General features: G+C 40.2%; 1 protein-coding gene across 3 annotated transcripts in view; it reads left to right on the forward strand.

Moving 5' to 3' along the window:
• Supt3h (SPT3 homolog, SAGA and STAGA complex component) overlaps positions 1-24,542 on the forward strand; it is a 400,501-nt gene that overhangs the window by 263,068 nt on the left and 112,891 nt on the right. For all 3 annotated transcript variants that reach the window (XM_045157593.1, XM_045157594.1, XM_045157595.1), the window contains one exon: positions 2,950-3,089. In XM_045157593.1, coding sequence (XP_045013528.1) covers positions 2,950-3,089 — 140 coding nt within the window. The remainder of the gene's footprint in view (positions 1-2,949; positions 3,090-24,542) is intronic.

Raw genomic sequence — 24,542 nt, forward strand, 5'->3', positions numbered from 1 at the left:
AGGAGGATTGCTATTTGAGGCTGCCCTGAGACTACGTAGTAAATTCCAGGTCAGCCAGGCCTAGAGTGAGAACCCTACCTTGACAAGAAATAATTCAATGAAGCTAGGCGTGGTGGTACACATCTTTAATCTCAGCACTTGGGAGGCAGAGTTAGGAGGATTGCCATGAGTTTGAGGCCACCCTTAGACTCTATAGTGAATCCCAGGTCAGCCTGGGCTAGAGTGAGACCCTACCTCGAAAAACCAAAAAATTAAATTAAATTAAAAAAACAAAATGAAATAATGACTGAAAACCCTACAAGTTGAATAGAAATGAGATACATGTCCAAGTAACTGACTAGAGTTCATTTGGATAAATTCTAAACCATCTATGCATCTATACGTAAACAATGATATCTTTAGAAAGTAACTAGGTCCTAAGGGTGGAACCCTTATGCCTGCATTAGTGTACTCCTGAGAAGACATCAGAGCTTTTACTCCTGTCTGTCAGATGACAAGAACATGGCCATCTACAAACCAGAAACCAGCCTGCACTGGACACCACATCTGTCCACACCTCACCCTTTCCTTGCATAGCATCCATAAATCTGCTATAAATCCTGTCTGCTTAACCTTCCCAGTGTATGGCATATTTGTTACAAGTTGCCTCAGCTGAGCAACTGTAAAGTCCCCACAGATAACAGCACATGTGGTGAGAGATTGGACTTTTTGTCTCCATATCTAGACTAACCCAGGCTATGCACTTGTGGCGTTCTCGGCGGCAGGTTTTAGCTAGGATGCTGAGGCACAGTATGTAACTTGTATGCTTCAGATACTTCATAGGTAGAGAAAAGACAGTCCTCCTTGCTATTGGACATTGAAGGGTTAATGTAATTGTGAAACAATTTTATAATATCTGTTATAAAACTTAAAGTGTTCAATTCAGCATTCTACTCTTAGAAATCTGTGTCTTAGAAACAAGGCAGGATAACATATCAATGGCTGTTTATTGTGGCATTTTCTTTGGTGGCAAAAGTGGCAGAGGACATGCCCATCAAAGGTACTGGCAGAAGACCTGTCACATACTACAAAGTATTGTGCAAACTGTACAAAAGAATCAGGTTGGGGACTGGAGAGATGACTTAGCAGTGAAGGTATTTGCCTGCAAAGCCAAAGGACCTCTGTTCAATTCCTCAGGACCCATGTAAGCCAGATGCACAAGGTAGCACCTTCGTCTGGAGTTTGTTTGCAGTGGCTAGAGTCCCTGGCACGCCTGTTCTTCCCCCCCCCAAATAATTAATAAATAAATAAATAAATAAATAAAAGAATCAGGTTGTATCAGTAAAGTTGGAGAGTAGGCAGGGAAGAACCACAAAAACTCTGTTTTTAAAAATGGATAAAACAGGGCTGGAGAGAGAGCTTAGTGTTTTAAGGCTCTTGACTGTGAATCCTCAGGGGACCCATGTTCAACATTCCCCAGTACCCAGGGTAATCCAGATTCACATACTGGTGCATGCTTCTAGAGTTCATTTGCAGTGGCTGGAGACCCTGGCATGCCCATTCTCTCCCTCTCTCTCCCACTTTCTTTCTCCCTCCCCCCCCCCCCCGTCTCTCTCATAAATAAGTAAGTAAATAAATAAATAAATAAATTTTTTTAAAACAATCAGGTTGTATTAGTAGAGTTGGAGAGTGGGCAGGGAAGAACCACAAAACTCTGTTTTTAAAAATGCATAAAACGGGGCTGGAGAGAGGCCTTAGTGTTTAAGGCTCTTGACTGTGAATCCTAACGACCCAGGTTCAGTATTCCCCAGTACCCAGGGTAAGCCAGATGCACATGGTGGTGCATGCTTCTAGAGTTCATTCGGACTGGCATGCCCATTCTCTTTCTCTCTCTCTCTCTCTCTCTCATAAATAAACAAAAATAAGTTATTCTTAAAATGTATGAAACACCTGTTTAAAGGAATGTACCATATGGCTACATAAGTATAGGCATGGCCTCACCTACAGGATGGCTAAAGTTCTGTTGGAGGCTGGCTGATAGCATAAGAGGGAAGAACGAGCAAGGCCAGGGCGTGGGATTGTGGGGGAAAGTTCCATGTCTGCAGCTGTGTTGTGTGCCTGCACTTTCCAAACCCGTAGTGTTGGGGATCAACCCAGGCCCTTCCACACGCGAGGCTTGTCTCCTGAGCTGCACCTGTAGCCCTCGTTTTAAGTATATGTCTTTATTAGGATGTTTGACATTTTATTTTAAAATATAATGATAGAAATGAAGAAATTATCTCAAGAGCATAAAATTCCTACTATTATTATTATTTGCTAAATGTGAGAGTTGACAGGCCTCTCATACTTTGTGTGTGTGTGTGTATGTGTGTGTATGTTTGTGTGTGTGTGTTACACATTCAAATGTGTGTATGTACATTGTGTGTACACACCTCTGGAGACCAGAGACTGACTTTGGGTGTCTTCCTCAATAGCTGTCCACTTTATTTACTCAGGGAGGGTCACTCCCTGGGACCCAGAGCTCACCATTTTGGCAAGGGAGTTCCCCTCTCTCTACCTCCCTATCTTAGGGAATAAAGGCAGGCCCCCACACCAGGTCAGAGTTGACATTGGGTCCTGAGCCTCCAAGCTCCATTCCTCAGGTTTTCACAGTAAGCATTTTATCCACTAAGCCACCTCCCTAGCCCTGAACCCCTGTTTTTATAAGGGATGCAGTCCACTTATTTATATTTACTGTGGAATTTAACAATTTGATTTTATTATGTTAGTCTAATTTGTGCTGTGTTAAATGATTTATTTCTACGTGACTTCCACTTTTATTTTAGAGGAAGAAATCTTTTAAAGTATTTTTGAGTAAACTCCAATTTCAAACTTTCTATGTAGTATTTAATACACATGCTCATTACTGCTAATATAAACCTCATCTAAACATGTCTTTTTCTCTTTTTCTCTTTTCTTATCTTCATGAAGACAAATTGAGTGGCAGCAGTAACGCAAATAAAAGACAGAAAATTGCCCAAGACTTGATCAATTCAATTGACCAGACAGGAGAACTTTTGGCAATGTTTGAAGACAACGACATTGATGAAGTTAAGCAAGAAAGGATGGAGGTATCGTAATGCTTCTGTGGGTAGAAGTTGTGCCCGTGCTCTTTGGTCCTGTTCCAGTGTTCGTTAGCGGCTGCTTGCGACCCCAAGTCAGTGGTTTTGTCTGGTACCGGCCGTGCTCCAGGAGCGCGCCTGGGAGAGAGTAACGCTGCCTTAATACTGGACTTGGGGAAGCATCTTTAGTCTGTGTCTCTACTTTCTCCTTTTCTCCTTTGAACATGAGTGGCATTTTTTTCCCCTCTGGATCTGACATTTGCTGGTTGCTTGTGTTCCACGAAAGCTAATTGATATTTACTTATTGTTTCATTATCCAGTTGTCTCTGCTTTTGTTTTGGCAGGTTGAATATATAGCTGTTTGTTTTTTTTTTTCTCCTTCTTCCTTTTTTTTTTTTTTCCAAATTTTTATTTTATTTGAAAGAGAGAGAGAAATAGATAAAGAGAGAGAATGGGCACACCAGCGCCTTCAGCTGCTGCAAACATCTCCAAATGCATGTACCACCTTGTTCATCTGGCTTATGTGGGTTCTGGGGAATTGAACCTGGGTCCTTTAGCTTTGCAGGCAAGTGCGTTAACCACTAAGCCATCTCTCCAGTGCAAGAGCTGTTTTTCAGAGTGCTGTTTTTAGGCTGTGATTGGTCCCACTAGCTAAGGTGGTGCCCAGGGCAGCTGCATGCTATCAATCACTGTCACAGAAAGTTGGTGACATATACTCACTTTCTCTACATGTGTCTTCACAATGAATATCAAATTTGTATGTCTTCTGTTTACCTTCGCTATCTATACATAAAACTATTTTTCTTTAAATATACTCCAGGAAAAATTAAAGTGCTGATTTATTTCATTTGAATGACTTCCACAATGCAAGATAGAATTCTGCCAGTTCTTCTTACTGTGACTATACTTTTGCATGATACACAAATAATCTAGATTTTCTCCTTCTCTTTCAACTGGACAAGAGATATAATTCCAGAGTTCTAAATGATTTCCTAAGTGCCTGCTTCATTGTAATCTCAATGCATGTGAAAAAATAATTAGTTCACGTTAAACTTGGGGGAGAAATCCCGGAGGCATATATGCTTTGTAAATTTTATAGCCTTCTTTAAAGAATTAGCATGCTGAGATCCTGAGCTATGATCTGAAGGCAGTGTTCTGTTAGGTATCAATTACCTTAGAAATGTGTGGTTATCTTGGTTTGGGGCAACTGCAAATGGTTTTCGTTCAACTTTGCCATGGGCCAAAAGCATGCTAAGTTGTCCAAAGCAGATGACAAATATATATATTTCTGATGTCATCATGGCTTCCACAGGATATGATTGTTTAGTGGCATGGTTTCACTTATGATGCATTATACCGACAGCCAATATAGGTTATGCTTTATTGTTTAATATTTTATATTATCAAAATAGGCATTCAAAAGGACCAGTATGAAAGAACTGTACATAGAACATTAGTTATATAGAACAGAGAGAGGACTTTGTGATTTTGATGGTATCTTAGCTCACCAAGCTAAATACATAGATCTTTCCACATTTAAGGATTTTGTAATACTAAGCTCATAATAACTGGCTACCTACCATAGGCCTAGAAAAATGATGACTCAGTAAGGCATGCATTAAAATCAATAAAGTTTCTGGAAGTACTGAGTAGAAAAAGCATGAGCACACAGTTTGTATATAACTTTCCTTTAACATACATATTTATATACTAGGTGTACTAATGCATACTTATATGCATGTTTATCATAGTGGTAACCAGGATAATAAAATACCAACATGTGATAAAATTAGTTATAGTGGAAGTCACCCTCTTCTATACAATAAGCCAGAAATTGGCATCTTCTTTATGTCTATATCATAACCAGAATCTTCTCTAACCAACATAACAAAGAGAAGTTTTTATATGTTACTCATCCAAATAACAGTTTAACAGAATAAAAAATGATGGGCCTGTAGACATAACTGTAGACAGTAGAAAGTGGAGCCATTAAGAGCAGAGGCCTCGCCTGCTTCTAATTTGACAGGTTCTAGTTTCAGAGCAAACCGCAGCTGGGGCAGTCCATATGAAACCACTTTGGACTCACAGACTGCAATCTCGTGTTTTTAAAGTGCAGTGGAATAATCAGTCTCGGCATCATTCAGTGATTTAATTTTCCTCTAAGCTTCACTTGCAGAAACTCTGTACTACCTTCTCCCTTCGAATGTATAAAAACTATGTAGACCTACCAACAAAGCTTCATTTGGATTTTCTTTTTTCTTGGTGGTGGTTATTGTTCTCATGTAAATGCAGTTTTTAAGAGAAAACTTTTACAGACATAAAAGTCCCCTTGGGACCCCAGCGGCTTCTGGAAACATTGAGTGAGCATATGAAAACCACGCCAGGTCCTATCTTATGGCTTTCAGTTGATGTGTGTGTGCCTGGCTTTGTATCTCATTCAGAAGTTACTTCAGTATTAATACGTATTATATGACTGTTAACGGAGAAATTTCTGAACCTTTCTATCTTTTTTGCCTTGATGGTCCATCATAGTTTATCATCTTTTACCCAGTTTCTCTCCAGCACCAAACTCCCCACACTTGGGTATCTCTGTAGCAAACATCCATGATCATGACCTCTACAGTTCCTTCCACATAAGCAAAATAAATAAATACTTTTCCAAGTCATTTTAGTATATTTGAGCAACTTGGAACTAGACTCATCCCAAAAGGTACATACATGTTTTAGGGATAATATTGCTTTGCATGTCATATTTTTTTGTTTTAAAATTCTACTCAACAACACTGAAGATCACTAATAGCTGTAGATCACTTTGGATTTTCTTAGCAGGAGGAACTCAGGTCACTGACGGGCGGGCTCTGCCTGACACCATCCTCTCTTCTTGCAGAGGGACTGAGAGACTCAGGTTTTGTCAACTGTTACCAAGCAAGTCAAGCATTCACTCTCAGTTGGTGAAGGGCATATAAACCTGGACAAAAATGTCGGCTGAACTCTTCCTTTAGTCTGATCTTCAAATTCATAAGTAAACACGAGAGATGGAGAGGGCAGCCTTAGATGGATTGGGACTGGGGACTGTTCATGGTTTGCTTTTAAGCCTGTAGCTTAATGCCAAAACCTAGAGAGGAAGCAGAGTGGTGTGTGTACAATCTAAAAAAGATTAATAGTTTAATATGCTTTAAATTGATTGAAGTGCCAGGTGAACATCTGAATCTGCTTAACCTGAATGAAATGGCCATTGACTTTACAGCATAAAGTTTCTCATAAAGGCTGAATGATGAGAGAAATCATGACTGGTATCATTCAAGCCATCCCAAAATGTGAATGACTTCTAATCCTCGGGGAGGGGGTCTCCATGCTGAGGGTCTAGCTTCTAGGGGGAAGGAGCTCGCAAGTCCACTGAGGAGGCCAAGCACAAAGAGGGCCTGGGAGGTTCTGCATGGGCTTCTGTCTCCAGGCATGTTCTTCCCACTGGCCTCTATCTCTACTTGTCATGACTTTCTTAATGATAAAGTAAAGGAAAATAAAATGCCCATAAAACTAAGTGTTCAGAAGTATCTTACATAGGGGGCTGAGGAGGTGAGTGAGGCGAGTCAGTGGTTAAAGTCATTTGCTGAGCAAGCTTGAGGGCCTGAGAGGCCCTGAGTCTGCTGAAGGTCAGTTCCCCAGTCCTGGGGCAGTCCTGTGTGGAGGGATTGAGGGCACTCTGAAGTCTCAAGACCTGGGAATGAAGAATATTTGGGACTTGCTGACAGAAGAATGGTGAGAGGCTCTGAGCTGAGTGAAAGTCTTAAGGAAGCAGATGCGTGAGTGGCAAGAGGACAGCCGGTGTTCTTGTCTGGCTGCCTCACGTTTGCACACGGGACATGTGCATCTGCACACATGTGCATACGTCACATCACATGCCACACTGTAATATTCTACAGTTACACACTTGCCAAAAATTACAAACAATAACAACAATGATTTTAACTTTTAAAAACCAGACAGAATTTAACATAAAAGAAAAAAAGACTAGTACCAGTAGGATAAACACAAAAATCCCCCACTTAACATGCTGCCATAAAAACTGAACCTCCCAAAATGTTTAAAATATCGATGTGTATGGAATTTAGCAAAGGAAATAGACAGCTTGCCCAGCATATATGAGACCACGGGTTGACTCCTCAGGATGACAAAGAAAAAAGGAAAGGAAAGGGGAAAGGGGAAAAAAGGAAGGGAAAAGGGGAGAAAGGTGAAAAAAGAGGGAGAAAAGAAAGGAGGAAAAAGGAGATGCACTAAAAAGATATTTGTAATGTATAGGTATATATATTTCTGTATACATACATGTATTTGTAAGCACAGAAATATATTTTGCTTGATTTTTTTAAATATATTGTGTCTATCTGAGATATATCAGGCAAACCTAAATGCTAGAGATTGTAATACTTTTTCCATAGATGCGAGAATTTAGGGAGAAAAGCTTTAAAATAGAAAAAGGCAGTAATTTTATGTCAGCAAAAGATGATCTGTATAATGACATTATAGTAAATAGAAAATAGTAGTTATCAAATCCCAGACCCTTCAAACATAACAAGCAAAATGTTTTGGTGGTATATGGAGAAGTCATCAGAAATATAGTTACAGTAGAGACCAGAACAGCCCATTTTCAATTTTTAGCAGATTGACTTAGATGAGGATAATTTTAATAAGCTTCTAAATTTACCTAATGTATTACAAAGCCATGACTGTGTTAAGAGAATTGCATTAAATTCTGGTATCCCCTATCAGACCACTTTCATTTGCCAGGTGCAGCAAAAACTCTAGCAATTTTCTGGGCATAGAGATTATCATAATGAGAGCTGGGCATGATAATGGTACTACATGCCTTTAATCCCAATACTTGGCAGGGAGGGGCAGAGGTAGGAGGATGGCTGTGAGCTAGAGGCCAGCCTGAGATTACATAGTGAATTCCAGGTCAGCTGGGCTAGAGTATGACTCTACTTCAAAAAAACAAAGAGAGAGGTTATCATAATGTACATATAATGTATTTTTTGTTTAGGTATACCTTGACAACCAATCTAAAATTATTTAAACACTTCAGAAAGCAGGTAGGTATTGATTAAACTCAGTAACTCCTCCCATAATACAGTAGAAATCAATACATGAAATGAGTAGAGAGACAAAATAATACAAAAAAAAATGTACTTGGGGATAAAAAAATAAAGGTCACAAAGAGATTGGCTTTTAAATTTGATCCTACAACTACAACATATGATCCTCTCCCCCCCAAAAATTCAGTACTGGAATTGGAGCCCAGTGGCTGACCCCCTCAAGTGCTTAGCACGCAGGAGGCCCTGGTTGGATCTCCAGCGCCAGAACGGTCAGTGTCACTCCCATTGTCTTATGAACATCTCAGCTAATCAGAATCCTTCCCTCTTTGTAAGTGAAATTGAAGGCTTTTGTCCTTCCTGCCTGTTTTCTATTAAGTCTGCCAGGGAAAATAAATGGTAGCATAGAAAAGATATTCCTAGAAATCGTAACTTTCTGAATCCAAATTGGAGTGTAAAGTCCGACATCCCCAAGGCTCCTTCGGAAGAAAGAGCCTTTTCAAGTACAGTCATAGTGAAGTATGGAAATACAGAGACAGGTATCAGTGGGAGTGAAACAATCCCATCTAAGGTGTGTCCAACCCTGTAGCATAGTGGGCATGTGTGGGCCTTGCCAAGCTGTGGTGGTTCTTGCATAAAGGGATGTTTTTCAAACACATATAGATTAGAGTCTGCAATTAAGCATTTTGAACCAATCAATATTCTCTGTCTCGCCCTCTTTAAAAAGAGAATTCCTCCCTTAAGATATATATCAAGGGCTATCATGGAGATCAGTCTGCTCACTTGTTTATAAAACACCTTGGCAGAGAAGAAGTTGAAAATGTCATTGAACTTAAGAATACCACAGGATTTACCACTAATTTACATTTAGTGTTTATAGTTCTCAGAATGTGGTTATTGTAATAACCAAAATATTTTTGCCTTGACTATTTTGTGGATTGTGTTTCCCTATTCTTTCTCTTTCACCCACATTCCCCAAAGTAGGTGGGCAGATTTTGTGATATAGTCTGGCTTTTATTTATCTTCATGGGTTTAATCTCAATGCATTAGTATTTCTAAATATGAAAATAAGTGTATTCTGTGGCAACATTTTTGTTTTTTTAATGCTTCAGTTAGTGGAATTAACATGTCATTGCATATTTGGTATAGATAATTTATCACTTCTTTACCCATTCTAAGGAACTACTCCAGGTCTTAGCACTGCTTTGGGGTAAAGCACACAGATCAGCTGCTCAGCAGAAATAGGATTAGCCCTAGGCCATTATATTCCTCACTTAGAATGATCGTTTTAGATTAAGCTAGAAATATTTAGCAATTAGTAGAGTCCATTGTGTTAATGTGTCTGCTTAGAACGCTTTGTAGCCTCAATTTAAATGGTGAGCTGAACCAGCCAGCCTCTTGCTGAAAGTCTCTAGCATGCTGAGCATGCATCTGTCCCAATCTTGTATAGCCAGCCTTTCCATCTTTCTCTGTCACCTTCCCATCCCCCCATCTTTTCTCTTGCCCCTCCCACTGCACACATGCATCTAGATCACACACACACTCACACACCTACTACTTTCTAGATAGACATGTACTTTCCTTACCAGAACCTTCTTAATCTGGCAGCATCTCAGCTCACGGATTTCACTGTGTGATCACTTAAGGTGCAGGTAGTTCTGTTTGGCTAGTTGAACTTGGTAAATAAGTTTCTTTAGCACTTGCACTAATTTTTTTTCCTTGCCTGTCTTCTGTACTTAACATAGTTCCCCAAACATTGGTACTTTCCTTACTTTCAGTTAGTTCTTTTCCACATATGATAAATAAAATAAAATAAAACAGGTCCATTTTTGGTTGCTTTTCTCATGCTGTGATAGGATAGCTCATAAGAAGCACCTTCAGTAAGGGTGGCTAGTTCTGCTTCAATTTCATGATGCTTTCCCATTGTGGCCTGAGAACTTCTTTCCCATTGTGGCCTGAGAACTTCTACCAGTAGTTATTCTCTCCCAGGAGAAAAGATAGCAACTATTAATAATGGAGTTTCTTATCTGATCTTAGGTATGGAGAATATAAAAGTCAGAGTGACCACCTTTAAATAAATACCCTCTAGAAAAATTCAAAATTATTGAGTAAATCATTTCTGACTTTGAAAAAAATAGTATCAAAACTACACATTGTTCTTTTAAATAATTTTAAGTAGATCTTTACCAAAATCCAATCTACTCACAATATCTTCAAGGAATAATACCATCTACCATCTATATCTGTAGAAATGATCCAAGCCATGGGGGAGCAGAAAGGTGGGGGGAAGATACAGGGGAGACCACTAAAGGATTGAATCCTTTTTTCCTAGAGAATGACTCTGTGCAGTTCCATTATTCATCTAGACAGCAACCCTATTGACAATACATCTGTGCACTGAAATCTGGAAGGTGGGGGGAGAGGCTGAAAGGTAACCTGTATGCTGGAATAAAGTATTTACAAACCATATATCTGGAAAAGAATTAGTTTCTGGGGCTGGAGAGATGGTTTAGTGGTTAAGGTGCTTGCCTGTGAAACCTAAGGACCCAGTTTGGATTCCCCAGAATCCATGTAAAGCCAAATGCTCATGGTTGTGCAAACACCTGGAGTTCATTTGCTGTGGCTACAGGCCCTGGTGTTTCCAATCTCTATCTGTCTATCTCTCTCTCTCTCTCTCCTCTCAAGGAAATAAATGTTTTTTTTTGTTTTTTTGTTTTTTAGAAAAGAATTTATTTCTGAGATATATAAGGAAGAGTACAGGGAAGTGTTTTCACATAAAACTATTAATTGCCTTATCTTTAGTCCCCAAATCTCTTTTGATAACAGACCCTCATCAGTTAAACTTTGAGAGATCACACCAATGCCTGCCATGGTAAAATCACACTGTAGTTAAATCCATTTGGTGTTCTGTTCCATACCTAGATGTGTCTTGTTATAACAACAAAATGTAACTGGAGGGCTGGAGAGATGGCTCACAACCCGGGTTCTGTTCCTTAGAACCCATGTACAGCCAGGTGTAGGCATCTGGAATTCGTTTGCTAGAGGCCCTTGTGCAAGCCCATTCTCTTTCTCTGTCTCTGTCTTTCACTCGGTGTCTTGCAAATACAAAAATAAATTAATTAAATATTTTTTAAGAAGACATAACTGGGAAAACATAAATGGGCTGTCTTATTTCATATCTGTAACCAAGAACCCTGAGTAGCACTTAGCACCACCCAGCCATCTGAGCCAATGTCCAGGTCACTCATTCTTGAGCTGCACGCGACTACACTTCTCGTCTCTCAGTAAGCCTCTGGCCCCTCCCTCCCTGGCTCTCCCACCCTGCGTCCTAGCCCTTGCTCATGCGGCTGGCAGTCACTGATACCCTTTTGTTGAAGGCTTCTGCTTGCATTTTCCTTCTCCCCATCAGAGTAGAACTTCTGAGAAGAGTTCTCTTGAGAACATCACTGCTAACCAAATAGGCTTATTGCCACATCCACTGGCCAGCTCTCCATCTTTATCTCCGCCCACATACTAACTCTCAGAGGCTCAGAACTGGACACCTGCATTGCTCTGTCCAGCCGGGTGTGTGGATGCTTTTGGGTCCTCTTGTTTCCCCCAGTCTCCACTCACATGTCGGACGCCTTCCCCAGCCACACCACAGGGGGTAGTGTGGACTACGCTGTGCCCAATGTCACAACCCCTTTACTTACTAAAGCCCTAACTCCCAATGTGGTGGTATTGGAAAATCAGTTGAGAAAATGAAGTTCTAATGAGGTCACAGGTTTAGGCTTCAAGATCGTATTAGTGAGTACCCTTGTAAGATCACAGGGAGGCTCTAGAGCTCTCTCTTTCTCTCTTTCTTTCTCTGCCAAGGCACTGACAAGGCAGCTGTCCTCAAGCTAGGACAAGAGCCCCCACCACACCAAGCTATGTAACTTACTTCTAGCCTCTTGACCTTTGAGAAATCGCTGATGCTTAAGCCACCCAGCCTATGGTGCTATGTTAGGGTACAGGCCCAGCCAACTAGGACAAAAGGAGCATTTCTTATAGCTCAGGCCTTGATACTCTTGTCTGTTACCTTTCTATTATGTGACTGTAATCTCCAAGAGCAGGAAGTTTGTCTGTCATCAATGACAGAATCTCTAGCACCCAGAAGAGTGATTAACTGTGGAGGCACCCAACAGATAATGTCACACGAGCAAATTAATAATGATGGAAATATTTCTAAATGCCTGTGCTTGTGGGCATTTTGTATTCAGAAATCACATTTTTTTATCACTTTTACCTTGAAGTGATACACAAATAAGTTTATTTTACAAACATATTTATCAGTAAAATTGAGTAAAGTTTGTGAAATATGTAATACTTATCTTTCCTTGTTCAAAGATAACCTACGATTATTGTGCTCATTCTGAATTTCAGTTGTGAGTATTGCAAAAATCCTATTGATGTTGTTGATACAGAATTTTCATAATATTAGTAGAGTCCCACATAGCTCTTAATTATACCACTGTAAAACCTGATACATGCATTCTATATCTTATCTCACTAAAACTATGTATATCTTATGAATGTATGTGTGTATTAGGAGGCAGGGTCTTCCTTTGTAGCCCAGGTTAGCCTAGAACTTGCTGTTTAGATCAAACATCCCAAACTGGAGGCATACCTGATCCTGCCTCCCAAGTACTGGGACCATGTGTTCTTTTCTTAATAGCCTATTCACAAGGTAGTTCTTTTAAAATTATTTATTTCCTTGAGAAAGGGAGAGATATAACAAGGCAGAGAGAGAGAGAGAGAGGGAATATGGGCATGCCAGGACCTCCTGCAGCTATAAAGGAACTACACATGCATACACCACCTTGTGCATCTGGCTTTACATGGGTCCTAGGGAACTAAACCTAGGCCATCAGGCATTGCAAGCAAGTGCCTTCAACCACTGAGCCATCTGTCCGAATCACAAGGTAATTTTTTTTTTCAAGGTAGGGTCTCACTCTAGCCCAGGCTGACCTGGAATTCACTGTGCAGTCTCAGGGTGGCCTCAAACTCACAGTGATCCTCTTATCTCTGCCTCCTGAGTGCTGGGATTAAAGGCGTGTACCACCACACCCAGCTTATTCCTGTGCCCTTTCTGGATAAGAAGTAGAGCACTGAGATCACACAGCTTGCCTGGCATTTACAGTGAAAGTGAGTGGGAAGAAGGGCATGTGATATGGGGCCATCTACAAGTGGACAGTTGTGAGAAGTGCTAGAGTTCTTCCATTCTGATCTTATCTAGAAGAATTTCATGAGTTTAGAATATGGTTGATAATTTCTGAACAGCTTCCATTTCAAAAAGTGGATTAAATGTACTTGGTTTACAAATGTAAAACTTCATTATCTCAGCACCACAATTTTAAAACCATAATTGATAAGATTTACACCACCTTCTTTCACAACTTTTCAAAGCACATTAAGGACCAAGGTCATGCACTTATTAACATATTATGTGCCTAAGATTATTCACCTCTTGACCACTGAGCTGAGGGAGATGTTTCATAAAGAATTTGGGGTGACAAGAAATCGAGTCAAAATGGTTTCTAGCTTTGATAAAATTTGAATATATAATATTTTGTATTATTGGGAAAGAGAACAGAGTGCCAGAAAATTGAAAAGGTTTCAAAAGTAATTGAAGAAGAAGATATTGAAGACCAAGTTTATGTTTCAAAATTGGCATAATACTGTTTCTTGTTGAAATATGACCATTTTTAAATTGGTCATGGTCCTTCCCCTGCCTATGTTAACTGAGTATAGTCCAAGTGTATGTGGGTTGAGGAAGATGTAGGAACAAGGACCATTTAAGGCAGAGTGTCTATGGAAAGATTCATTCTAATTTACAACAAACTTGTAGGAGACAATGTGTTTATGAATCAGAGGACTCTGAACTTAGTTTTAAAGATAATCTAATCACAAATTTTCAATGAGATGTAGTTGCTTGCCTTCTATAAAAATTCTCATCTAGTTCATTTTCTACGGAAACAGAAAATTACTGGTATTAGGGATGTATATTAACTAAAATCTGGCACCCTTGCCTGATTGCTTATAAGATTAGTTAGTAAGATCAGATGTCTGCCTGTTTAAACAACTTGGCAACAATATTTAGGCCTTTATGTAATTGATGTTCAATTTTCCTACAGTGTCTGGAAGATAAATGTCCTGATGCTAATTTCTATCAAGTATGCTGTTAATAACTAATACAGGTGTTGTTTGTGTAGGAGAAAGAGGTTGCTTATTTCGGGATGCCTAAGCAGAGCCGTCATGGGAGACTCACTTTGCCTGGAATTCCCACTATATTCCTAGGATTGGCATACACACTGCTAGGGTCGCAGATTCATGTCAAGGCTGCAAATGAAAGAGGGTTCAGTGCATATTCTTTGGTCTAGATGACATATTATTGGGTGTGTTTTTTAGAAAATAGTTTTATTATATATATAAATTCTCATGTTATAATGAAGTGTATCTAGTATGCAACTTAAAGATGGGAATCTAGCTGGGCCTCGGGATCTGTAACTCAGACGCAATGGAACAAATTTTCTGTACATTGTTTCTTACCTCTTCTTCTCTCTCTAGATTGACTTATTTTTACTGAACCCTGACCTAGAGGCTAATATATCACCAGCAGTTCCCAACTTAGCCTCATCACCTTAAGAGAGCTAGGCTAATTTTGCATTTCCAGTCTCAGATCTTAGAAGATGTCCACTGTTGTATGTGGCAGTGTGACTACAAAGCAAGGTCATAGTGTACCTCTGTAACACAGTAGGTTTATAGAGATAAGCTTGCCGAGAAGGAGGCAGCCAGAAGAGACAAACCTGCCTCACCTGCATACGTGTACCACCTGGCCACCTGGATACACACCTCATCCATTCACTGGACATACACCCACACACACGCATCTGTCTACCTGGCCATTCACTGGATATGCATCCACATACACACAGTTGATCTGGAGACACTCAGCATTTTATTTCAAAATTTTTTGCACAATCTCAATCTAAATTTTTTCTTTAAAGCTACAAAGGCTGGGTGTGGTGGCGCATGCCTTTAATCCTAGCACTCCTGAGGCAGAGGTAGGAGGATCGCCGTGAGTTCAAGGCCAGCCTGAGACTACAGAGTGAATTTCAGATCAGCCTGAGATAGAGTGAGACCCTACCTCGAAAAACAAACAAACAAAAAAAGCTACAAAGGATGGTTTATAATTACCTTAGGGTTGAACAGATTGCTTAGTGGTTAAGACATTTGCTTGCAAAGCCAAAGGACCCAGCTTCAATTCCCGAGGAGCCACATAAGCCAGATACACAAGGTGGCACATGCATCTGGAGTTCATTTTCAGTGGCTGGTGTGCCCATTCTCTCTTTATATCTGCCTCTCTCTCTCTCTCACTCAAATAAATAAATAACTTTTTAATGATTATCTTAAAGTAAAATGACTCATGAAAGAGTCAATATAAAATCCAACTGAAGTTTTCAGAGTAGCAGAGAGAATATAAGACAGACTCCTAGTCCAGCTCTTTTCTTTAAAACACATTCTTCCCCAAATAGTAAATATTTCAAATCACAAGTCCTCCAGATGTATTAATTAAATACTATTATAAATACTTAATATTATATTAAATATTATTGTCATATTTGTATACTTGAATTTAATTCTTCTTTTGCCAAGTCTGTTGAAGCCCCAAATACATTATGATTTGTCAGATTCAATGTTTATTTCATTTTACTGCATAGTATGTTTTAAAGCATCACAAGCACACCAAATCTGATTTCTTTTTTATATTTTATTTTTATTTATTTATTTGAGAGAGAGAGATACAGAAATAGGCAGATAGAGAGAAAAAGAAAGAGAGAGAGAATGGGCGCATTAGGGCCTCCAGCCACTGCTAATGAACTCCAGATGTGTGTGCCTCCTTGTGCATCTGACTTACGTGGATCCTGGGGAATCAAACCTGGGTCCTTTGGCTTTGCAGGCAAGCACCTCAACTACTAAGCCATCTCTCCAGCCCTTGATTTCTTTTTAATGGGGATCCATTGGGGCTTTTTCATCTAATTTAATCTTACTCTCTTTTGAGTTAGTATAATAGGCCATTCTACTCTCTAGGGAGTATATAAATGTAAGTTCACATTCCATACTACCTAATGCTTTTGTTAGCCCTTAGAAAATGGACATCAAGTTTCCAAAAGAAAATTTGAGCATGTCTACTGGATTCATCATACAGGTTTAAAGCCTCACTGTTCTTTCTGTGGGATCAAAAGCCAAAGTCTGTCCTGTAGAATATCAACTTTTACATACCCAGCCACTTTGGAGTAACTGCTACAAAGGAAACATACAAGACTATGGTGATTTAAAGTAACTGACATGGGCTGAAGAAATGGCTTAGTGGTTAAGCACTTGCCTATGAAGCCTAAGGACACTGGTTCGAGGCTTGATTCCCTAGGACCCACGTTAGCCAGATGCACAAGGGGTCGCATGTGTCTGGAGTTTGTTTTCAATGACTGGAGGCCCTGGTGTGCCCATTCTCTTTCTATCTATCTGCCTCTTTCTCTCTCTGTCACTCTCAAATAAAATAAACAAAAAAAAAATTTAAAAATAAAATAACTGACATTTGGTTATGGACTATCTTTGTCTCCATGTTTGTGTGACAGAAGCATCCACTTAAATTGCCTACTTATTGCAGAGAGTAGCCATGTCCATTTGAACATCATCAAGTCCTAGCATACCTCTATCAAAACAACTATTTGCTGTAAAGCTTTTAATCTATATTTAACTCATTCTAAAAAGACATACTCAAAGCCGGGTGTGGTGGCGCATGCCTTTAATCCCAGCACTCGGGAGGCAGAGGTAGGAGGATTGCCATGAGTTCAAGGCCACCCTGAGATGACAGAGTTAATTCCAGGTCAGCCTGGACCAGAGTGAGACCCTATCTCGAAAAAACCAAAAAATAAATAAATAAATAAAAAATAAAAATAAAAAGACATACTCAGTGTTTGGCCTCTACCTGCATGCACTACATGTTAGTTTGCACTTTTTACAGAATTCATTAATACGTCTTTGTGAATTTCTTCCTTTTAAAAGAAAAATTATTTATTTGAGAGATAGAAAGAGAGTGGGCATGCCAGGGACTGTAGCCACTGCAAAGAAACTCCAGACACATGCACCACCTTGTGCATCTGGCTTACATGGACACTGAGGAATCAAACCTGGGTCCTTAGGCTTCACAGGCAAGTGCCTTAACTGCTAAGCCATCTCTCCAGCCCTTGCACTGAACCAAATTCATTCTAGAAAGAACCATCTTGAGGAGATATTTAATGCCATGGAAATAATAACTTTCCTATTGTCCATTTCCCTGATTACAGATTACCTGAATTTTCTCAACTGTCTCCACCTATTGTGAAAATACAGACTCTTAAGAATACCCTAGTCTCTCCTCCATTACTGATATTGCAGGCCTTCCAATACCTGAAATCAGGGAGAGAGGGGGGGAGGGGAAAGGGGAGGATATGGGAGGGAAGAAGGAGGGGGAGAGAGAAAAAGTAAAGTAGGAAGGGTGGGGAAAGGGAAGGGAGAGAGGAAGAGAAAAAGAAAAGAAAGAACATTCCTTGGGTGAACAGGCTGGTCATAGTGATGCAGGAGATTGCATAGCTGCATCATGGCTACAGGGAAGTCACTCTCAGATTTTAAAGGTGTGGATGTTTTCCAGAATGTAAGAGTCTGACAGCTTCTTCCAGTGAAGTTTCTCCTATATAAAGAATTGTTGAAAATAAATTGAATGCATTTCTAGTGGGCACTGGAATAGATTGACTTCTCACATATTAGCCTCAGACCTCATTGCTGTGAAACATCTAAGGATCTCAGTACTTCCCTGAGATACAGGAAATCTATAGAACCTGTATTAAAGCTCTACTCTTTTTTTTGCAAATAGTTCCTAAATGCCATCTTATATGCTTTTTGGAGTATCTACTCAAAACTGCAACTTGAAACATATGCAATTTGTCCCATTTTTTTTTTGCAATTTTAAGGTTTTTTAAAAATATTTTTTTGTCCATTATTTATTTATTTATTTGAGAGCGGCAGACACAGAGTGAAAGACAGAGGAAGAGAGAGAGAATGGGCATGCCAGGGCTTCCAGCCACTGCAAACGTACTCCAGATGTGTGCGCCCCTTCATGCATCTGGCTAACGTGGGACCTGGGGAACCGAGCCTTGAACCTGGGTTCTTAGGCTTCACAGGCAAGCGCTTAACCGCTAAGCCATCTCTCCAGCCCAATTTTAAGTTTTTCATGAAAAATGAAACAATAGTTTTCAGTTACTACTTCTGTTTATTAAAATCCATCCTGTGCTTAATTCTGCCCCGCTCTGATGATAATCCCTCATTCTTGGGATCACTTCAGCCTTCACAGTCCCTAATCTACTTCAGTTAACTTTTCTCTTTTTAATTAACTCTGAGAATGTTAGCTTTTCTTTTACTGTGTATAACTTTCCAGGAAAGGGTTAAAAAAGAACACACCAAAAGCAATGATCCCTCCTAATGGCATTTATAAAATGCATAAATGAAAGAGGTAAATACCTGTGGAGCAGTCATTATCAAGCCCTTTTTTTTATCACTCACCTTCATAGAGTTATGTTAACATAAGATATGAATAAATACTACTCAGTTTGTATCTTCCTAGACTGGTGCTTCTTTTTTTTTTTTTCTTTGAAATGAGGATATTGCCAGTGGTTACTTGGCTTGATCTTGCATTCTTATCCTCATGAAGTTTAGGCTTACCCAGAATTAATCGCATGTTTTAAAAGTTGATGAGTATTGTAAAGGAAGAGCACCTTCAGTTTTCATCCCGTCCTGGGTCCCGATATCTACAAAACACAGTTCTGGAAACCAGTAAGGCAGACCACACGCACAACATGGCAGACAGCTGCCTGCCACCTTTATGCACTCCTTCCTTTATCAGCATGCTAACTTACAGCTGGATATTTTGCCATCAGAGAAACTGTGCTTCCTCTCCTTACCTTGCAGCAAAGTTTGGTCACATGACTTAATTGTAAGCATAAATACCTTCACCTTCACAGTAGTTGGCTGAAAAGAGAAAGAAGGATGCATTCTTTTTCAACTCCTTTCCTACTTTGTGGATGTAATGTCTGGAAAATCAATAAGAATCAAGAAGACAAGGCCACATCATAAAGTATCCAAGGAGGTGCTGGAGAGGACTGAGGCTTTGGTGACCTCAGTGTGTGATTATGTCATCGAAGAGGTCATCTCTAGAATTCATTACATGTGGAAAGATGAAGTTCTTTCTTGCCTAAGCAACTGGGATTTGGGGTTAGATTATATGTAGCAAAAGTTCTCTTTTAACTAATCAAACTGTGAAGGAGCCTCCTAGCTTGATAAGTTAAAAACATATTTAGTACTAAAAGAAATTAGTGTTGTAGACATGGTCTACTATAAAAAATTGTGCTAGGGGACTAGAGAGATGACTCAGTGGCTAAGGCTGTTGCCTGCAGAAACTAATGACCTGAGTTCGATTCCCCAGTACCCACGTGAAGCCAGATTCACAAAGTGGCACATGCATCTGGAGTCCATTTGCAGAGGCTGGAAGCCCTGCTGCACCCATTCTCTCTGTCTCTCTTCTGTCTCTTTCTGCTTGCAAATAACTAAATAAATAAAATATTAAAAATAAATAAATAAAAATTGTGCTAGTTAACTGTATGGTCAGTGGAAAATGTTTGATAGTTCCAAACTGCTTAGCAGGGATTAAATGCTATCTTACCTGCTTATAGAAGAATTTCAGATTCTCTCATATCTAATTTGTACCGGTGAAATGAATTCAGAAGTTTTTAAGTTGAGAAACAACTTTTAAAATATATGATATTTTGTTTATTTATTTATTAGAGACAGAGAGTATGCAGGGCCTCTAGCCACTGCAAACGAACTCCAGATGCATGCTCCATCATGTGCATTTGGCTTAGGTGGGCACTGGGAAATCAAACCTGGGTCCTCAGCCTTCTCGGACAAGCTCCTTAACCACTAAACCATCCTGACACCCTGACAAACAACGATTTTGTGCCTTGTTGTGAGAACAGGTAATTATTAGCTGCCGTGTGTCTTCACCGTTATGAGTACGTTGAGGAGTTCTAGGGAAGACTCATGGCTATGCCCACACCAGTGTTTATGGGTGCTTGCTGCCAGGTCCAAGCCCCACTGAACCTTTCATGCGGGCATCCATTTATTTCCCCTCTATACTGCTTTCCTAGGGAATTGACAAATTGTCTGTTTTGGTATTGAAGGAATATTTTGTTATGGGCTCTGAATTTCAAAGAAAAATCATAACCACAGGACATGTGTTAATGTCTGAATGTGTTTCAACCTAAGAGACATGTTAATTTGAGGAGTTTTGTTCATTAAGACTCATTGACATCAAAAGATTGAAGCAAGCATTCAGTATTTATTAACCATGTTTCCTGCCTCTTAAGTTCCGGGAGAAAATAGGGGAAAGAATTTGATTTTAGTTATATATATATATATATATATATATAATTATTTATTTATTTATTTATTTATTTGACAGAGAAAGAGAGAGAGAGAGAGGGAGAGAGAGAAAGAGAGAATGGGTGCGCCAGGGCCTCCAACCACTGCAAATGACTCCAGATGCGTGCTGCGCCCCCTTGTGCACCTGGCTAACGTAGGTCCTGGAGAAGGGGACCTGGGTCCTTGGGCTTTGTAGGCAAGCGCTCTAACAGCTAAGCCATCCCTCCAGCCCCAAGGGTGTATTTTTATTTTTATTTGTTTGTTAATTAAAATATCCATCCTGCTACTTGTGCAATTGAAATATGGTTCTATAGAATAAGTACCATCTGGGCTGATTTTTTTCTCCCTCCTCCAAAGAACACCATGCAAAGAAGCATATGCAAAGTAATAGGCCATGCTTATTGAGCTGTGCTTACAGGATACCTGCTTTGGCACAATAGGTAATCTTCCCTGCATAGCAACTGGGCCCAGAAACAGCAGCACATGTGACATGAGGTTATTGGGCTAGCTAGCCTAGACTGCCATTTCCCAACAAAATGACTCAGAGGTGTATGGATAATTTCATGTTATTTGTCCATTTATGTTTTTGAAATAACATTAATTTCAGAATACATTTGTAGACCTAATCAACATTCTACATTGCTCATATTAGAAGGGTTTTTAAAAATATTTTATTTATTTATTCATTTGACAGAGAGAGAGAGAGAAAGAGCCAGACACATGCGCCAGCATGATGTGCATCTGGCATACATGGGTCCTGAAAAATTGAATCCCAGTGCTTAAACTTCGCAGGCAAGCTCCTTAACTTCTCAACCATCTCTCCAGCCCTAGATGGATAATTTTGCCAAAACATGACCAGTTTCTTAAAGGGCCACTAAAGAACATTTCAGCTTTTCACCACAAATCTTATACACCTTTGGAGTTGTAATATGTCCTATTAACATATAGTGATGTCCAGGGGGTTTTATTGGTTAGATAGAAAATTGTGTAGCTGAATAAAGAACATCGTGAAGGGAGCCCATCATCTGCAGAAAGAGGAGTTCACTCTTCCCCACAGTAGGTCCCAGTGAAAAGAAACCTGGTACACGCACACTGAACACGCCTCACTTACTTCCCCGGGGTGGCTCACGAGATCACGTAGGGTGCATTTGGGGTGGTACGGCTGGGTGAGAGGAGTACAGGAGCCCTGCCAACTTTCACAGTATTTTTTTGTAAGTCTAAAGTTATTTCAAAATAGTAAGTATATTTATTAAAGCCAGACAGTCAGTGAGCTTTAGATTGTTCCTGTATAAGAATGAAGACAATGGAGCTCCCTGGCTCTCACTGCTTTTGGGAGGATGATAGGGAAGTAGAGCTGGAAAGAGGGCTCAGAGGGTAAGTACACTTCCGTATGCAAGCATTAGCACCCGAGGGGCCCCTAAAACACCTGGGGCCAAATATCCAGATCCCACATAAACAGCTGGGTGTGATCATGTGCTCCTATAACACCATCGGTAAAGGGGAGCAGAAACCTGGGGATCTTCCAGAGTTGTGAGAAAACAGCACCCACCGGTATCAGTAAGAGCCTTAGGGTCAAATCAGAACAGGCAGGAGAGCTGTGGAGCTGGACACCCAACTGCCAGCTCAGAATGCCACAGGTCAGTGTGTGGGCTCGGCAAGGGCACATACGGACAAGCACCACACACATCCACACACACAAGCAAACAACAACGACAGTAGTGGCAATTGTCAAATAATAAACGTCAAAACTGTCACTGTTCCATGCTCTAATCCTTCCTCACTTGACAGTTATGTGCTTCTCTCCTCTCACTGCTCCACCTGTCCTGTCTCCTTAAGGCTTCTATGACTGTATAAGCAAAGCTGCCTCGCTGTTCCTGTTTTTAAAATTTTTTTTGTTTATTTTTATGTATTTTTTTTAAAGTTTTTCTCAATTTTTATGAACATTTTCCATGATTATAAAATATATTCCATGGTATTACCCTCCCTCCCTCCCCCCACTTTCCCCTTTGAAATTCCATTCTCCATCATATTCCCTCCCCATCTCAATAAGTCTCTTTTATTTTCATGTCATGATCTTTTCCTCCTCTTATGATGGTCTTGTGTAGGTAGTATCAGGCACTGTGAGGTCATGGATATCCAGGCCATTTTATGTCTGGAGGGAGCACGTTGTAAGGAGTCCTACCCTTCCTTTGGCTATTACATTCTTTCCACCACCTCTTCCGCATTAGACCCTGAGCCTTGGAAGGTGTGATCGAAATGTTAGTCAGTACTCCAGCACTATGATACCTTCTGAGTCATCCCAAGGTCACTGCCATCTGAAAAGAGAAGATTCTCTACCCAAAGTGAGAGTAGCGTTAATATAAGGGTCTAAATATTAAGAGAATTGCTTACTGGGCCGTTTGATAAGCATAGTATGCAATCTGGTCCAGCCATTGTGGAAATCACTGTGGAGGTTCCTAAAACAGCTAAAGATTAATCTACCATATGACCCAGCTATAGCACTCCTAAGCATATATCCTAGGACTCATCTCATTTCCTTAGAAATATGTGCTCAACCATGTTTATTGCTGCTCAATTTATAATAGCTGGGAAATGGAACCAGCCTCAATGTCCTTTAATTGATGAGTGGATAATGAACATATGGCACATTTATACAATGGAGTTCTACTCAGCGGTAAAGAAAAATGAAGTTATTAAATTTGCAGAAAAATGGGTGGATCTGGAAAGGATTATACTAAATGAGGTAACCAAGGCCCAGAAAGCCAAGCACCACATGTTCTCCCTCATATGTGGATCCTATCTACAGATGATTGGACTTCTGCCTGAGAAGGAAAAAACTCAGTAGCAGAGGCCAGTAAGTTAAAAAGAAGATATAAAGGAAAGAGAAAGGAAGGGAGGAGGGTACTTAAGGTTGGTATTGTATATATGTAAGTAGAAGAATAGATTAACGGGGTGAAAAGGCCCAAAGTGAGGTCAGGGAAAGAGATTGAGTAAAGGAAAGGTGGAGGAAGGGCTAATCAAAATCTAAGAGGATGCAAATAAATCATATGTAATCCTCTGGTTTCAGACAATGGAAAACTCAGGAGCCATAGATCGTTATTAGAAAATTTTCAGTGCCAGGGATGGGATACCTCCAGTGAGTTGAGTTGTTGGCCAGGGAGGTCCCTGGCACCCTCAAAACATTATAGGCCATTGCCAAGGCCCTTGGTTTCCAACCAGGAATAGATGGTAAGACCCTATTGCTGAAGACTACACATACTTGGACTGCAAGGCCACTGAGAAATCCTGCTGGAACTGAGCTGATAACCTCCTCCATGTAGAGCAGCTGACAGAAAGCTGGAAGAAGCCATTCTGCATGCAGTTCAATGGGAGAAAGAGAAATCACCAGTGAAGATACTCAACAGTGGACACTGCAAGCCTTATAATTGGCCAGCCAGGCCAAATGAGCAGACAGGTGCAATAGTGGCAGGTCTGTCATGGTAGAAACCAACTGCCGTCAAATTTATGTATTTATTTGAGAGTGCCAGAGAAAGAGGCAAAGAGAGAGATGAACTCCAGAGATGTGTGCCCCCCTTGTGCATCTGGCTAATGTGGGTCCTGGGGAATTGAGCCTTGAACCGTGGTCCTTCGGCTTCACCGGCAAGTGCTTAACCACTAAGCCATCTCTCCAGCCCTGTTTCTCTTTTTTTATAATCCACTCTACACCCTTTGGGCATGCCTTATTTTGATCCTTCTTACCTAAGAACCAGGCCTAATGGCTGCTGACATTTAATCAACTAACAGTTATAATATATTTACTCATAAGTAAAGGCTGAATAAAATTTGGGCACTAACATCTAAG

This window comes from Jaculus jaculus, chromosome 8, assembly GCF_020740685.1.
Source record: "Jaculus jaculus isolate mJacJac1 chromosome 8, mJacJac1.mat.Y.cur, whole genome shotgun sequence".
Lineage (NCBI taxonomy): Eukaryota > Metazoa > Chordata > Mammalia > Rodentia > Dipodidae > Jaculus > Jaculus jaculus.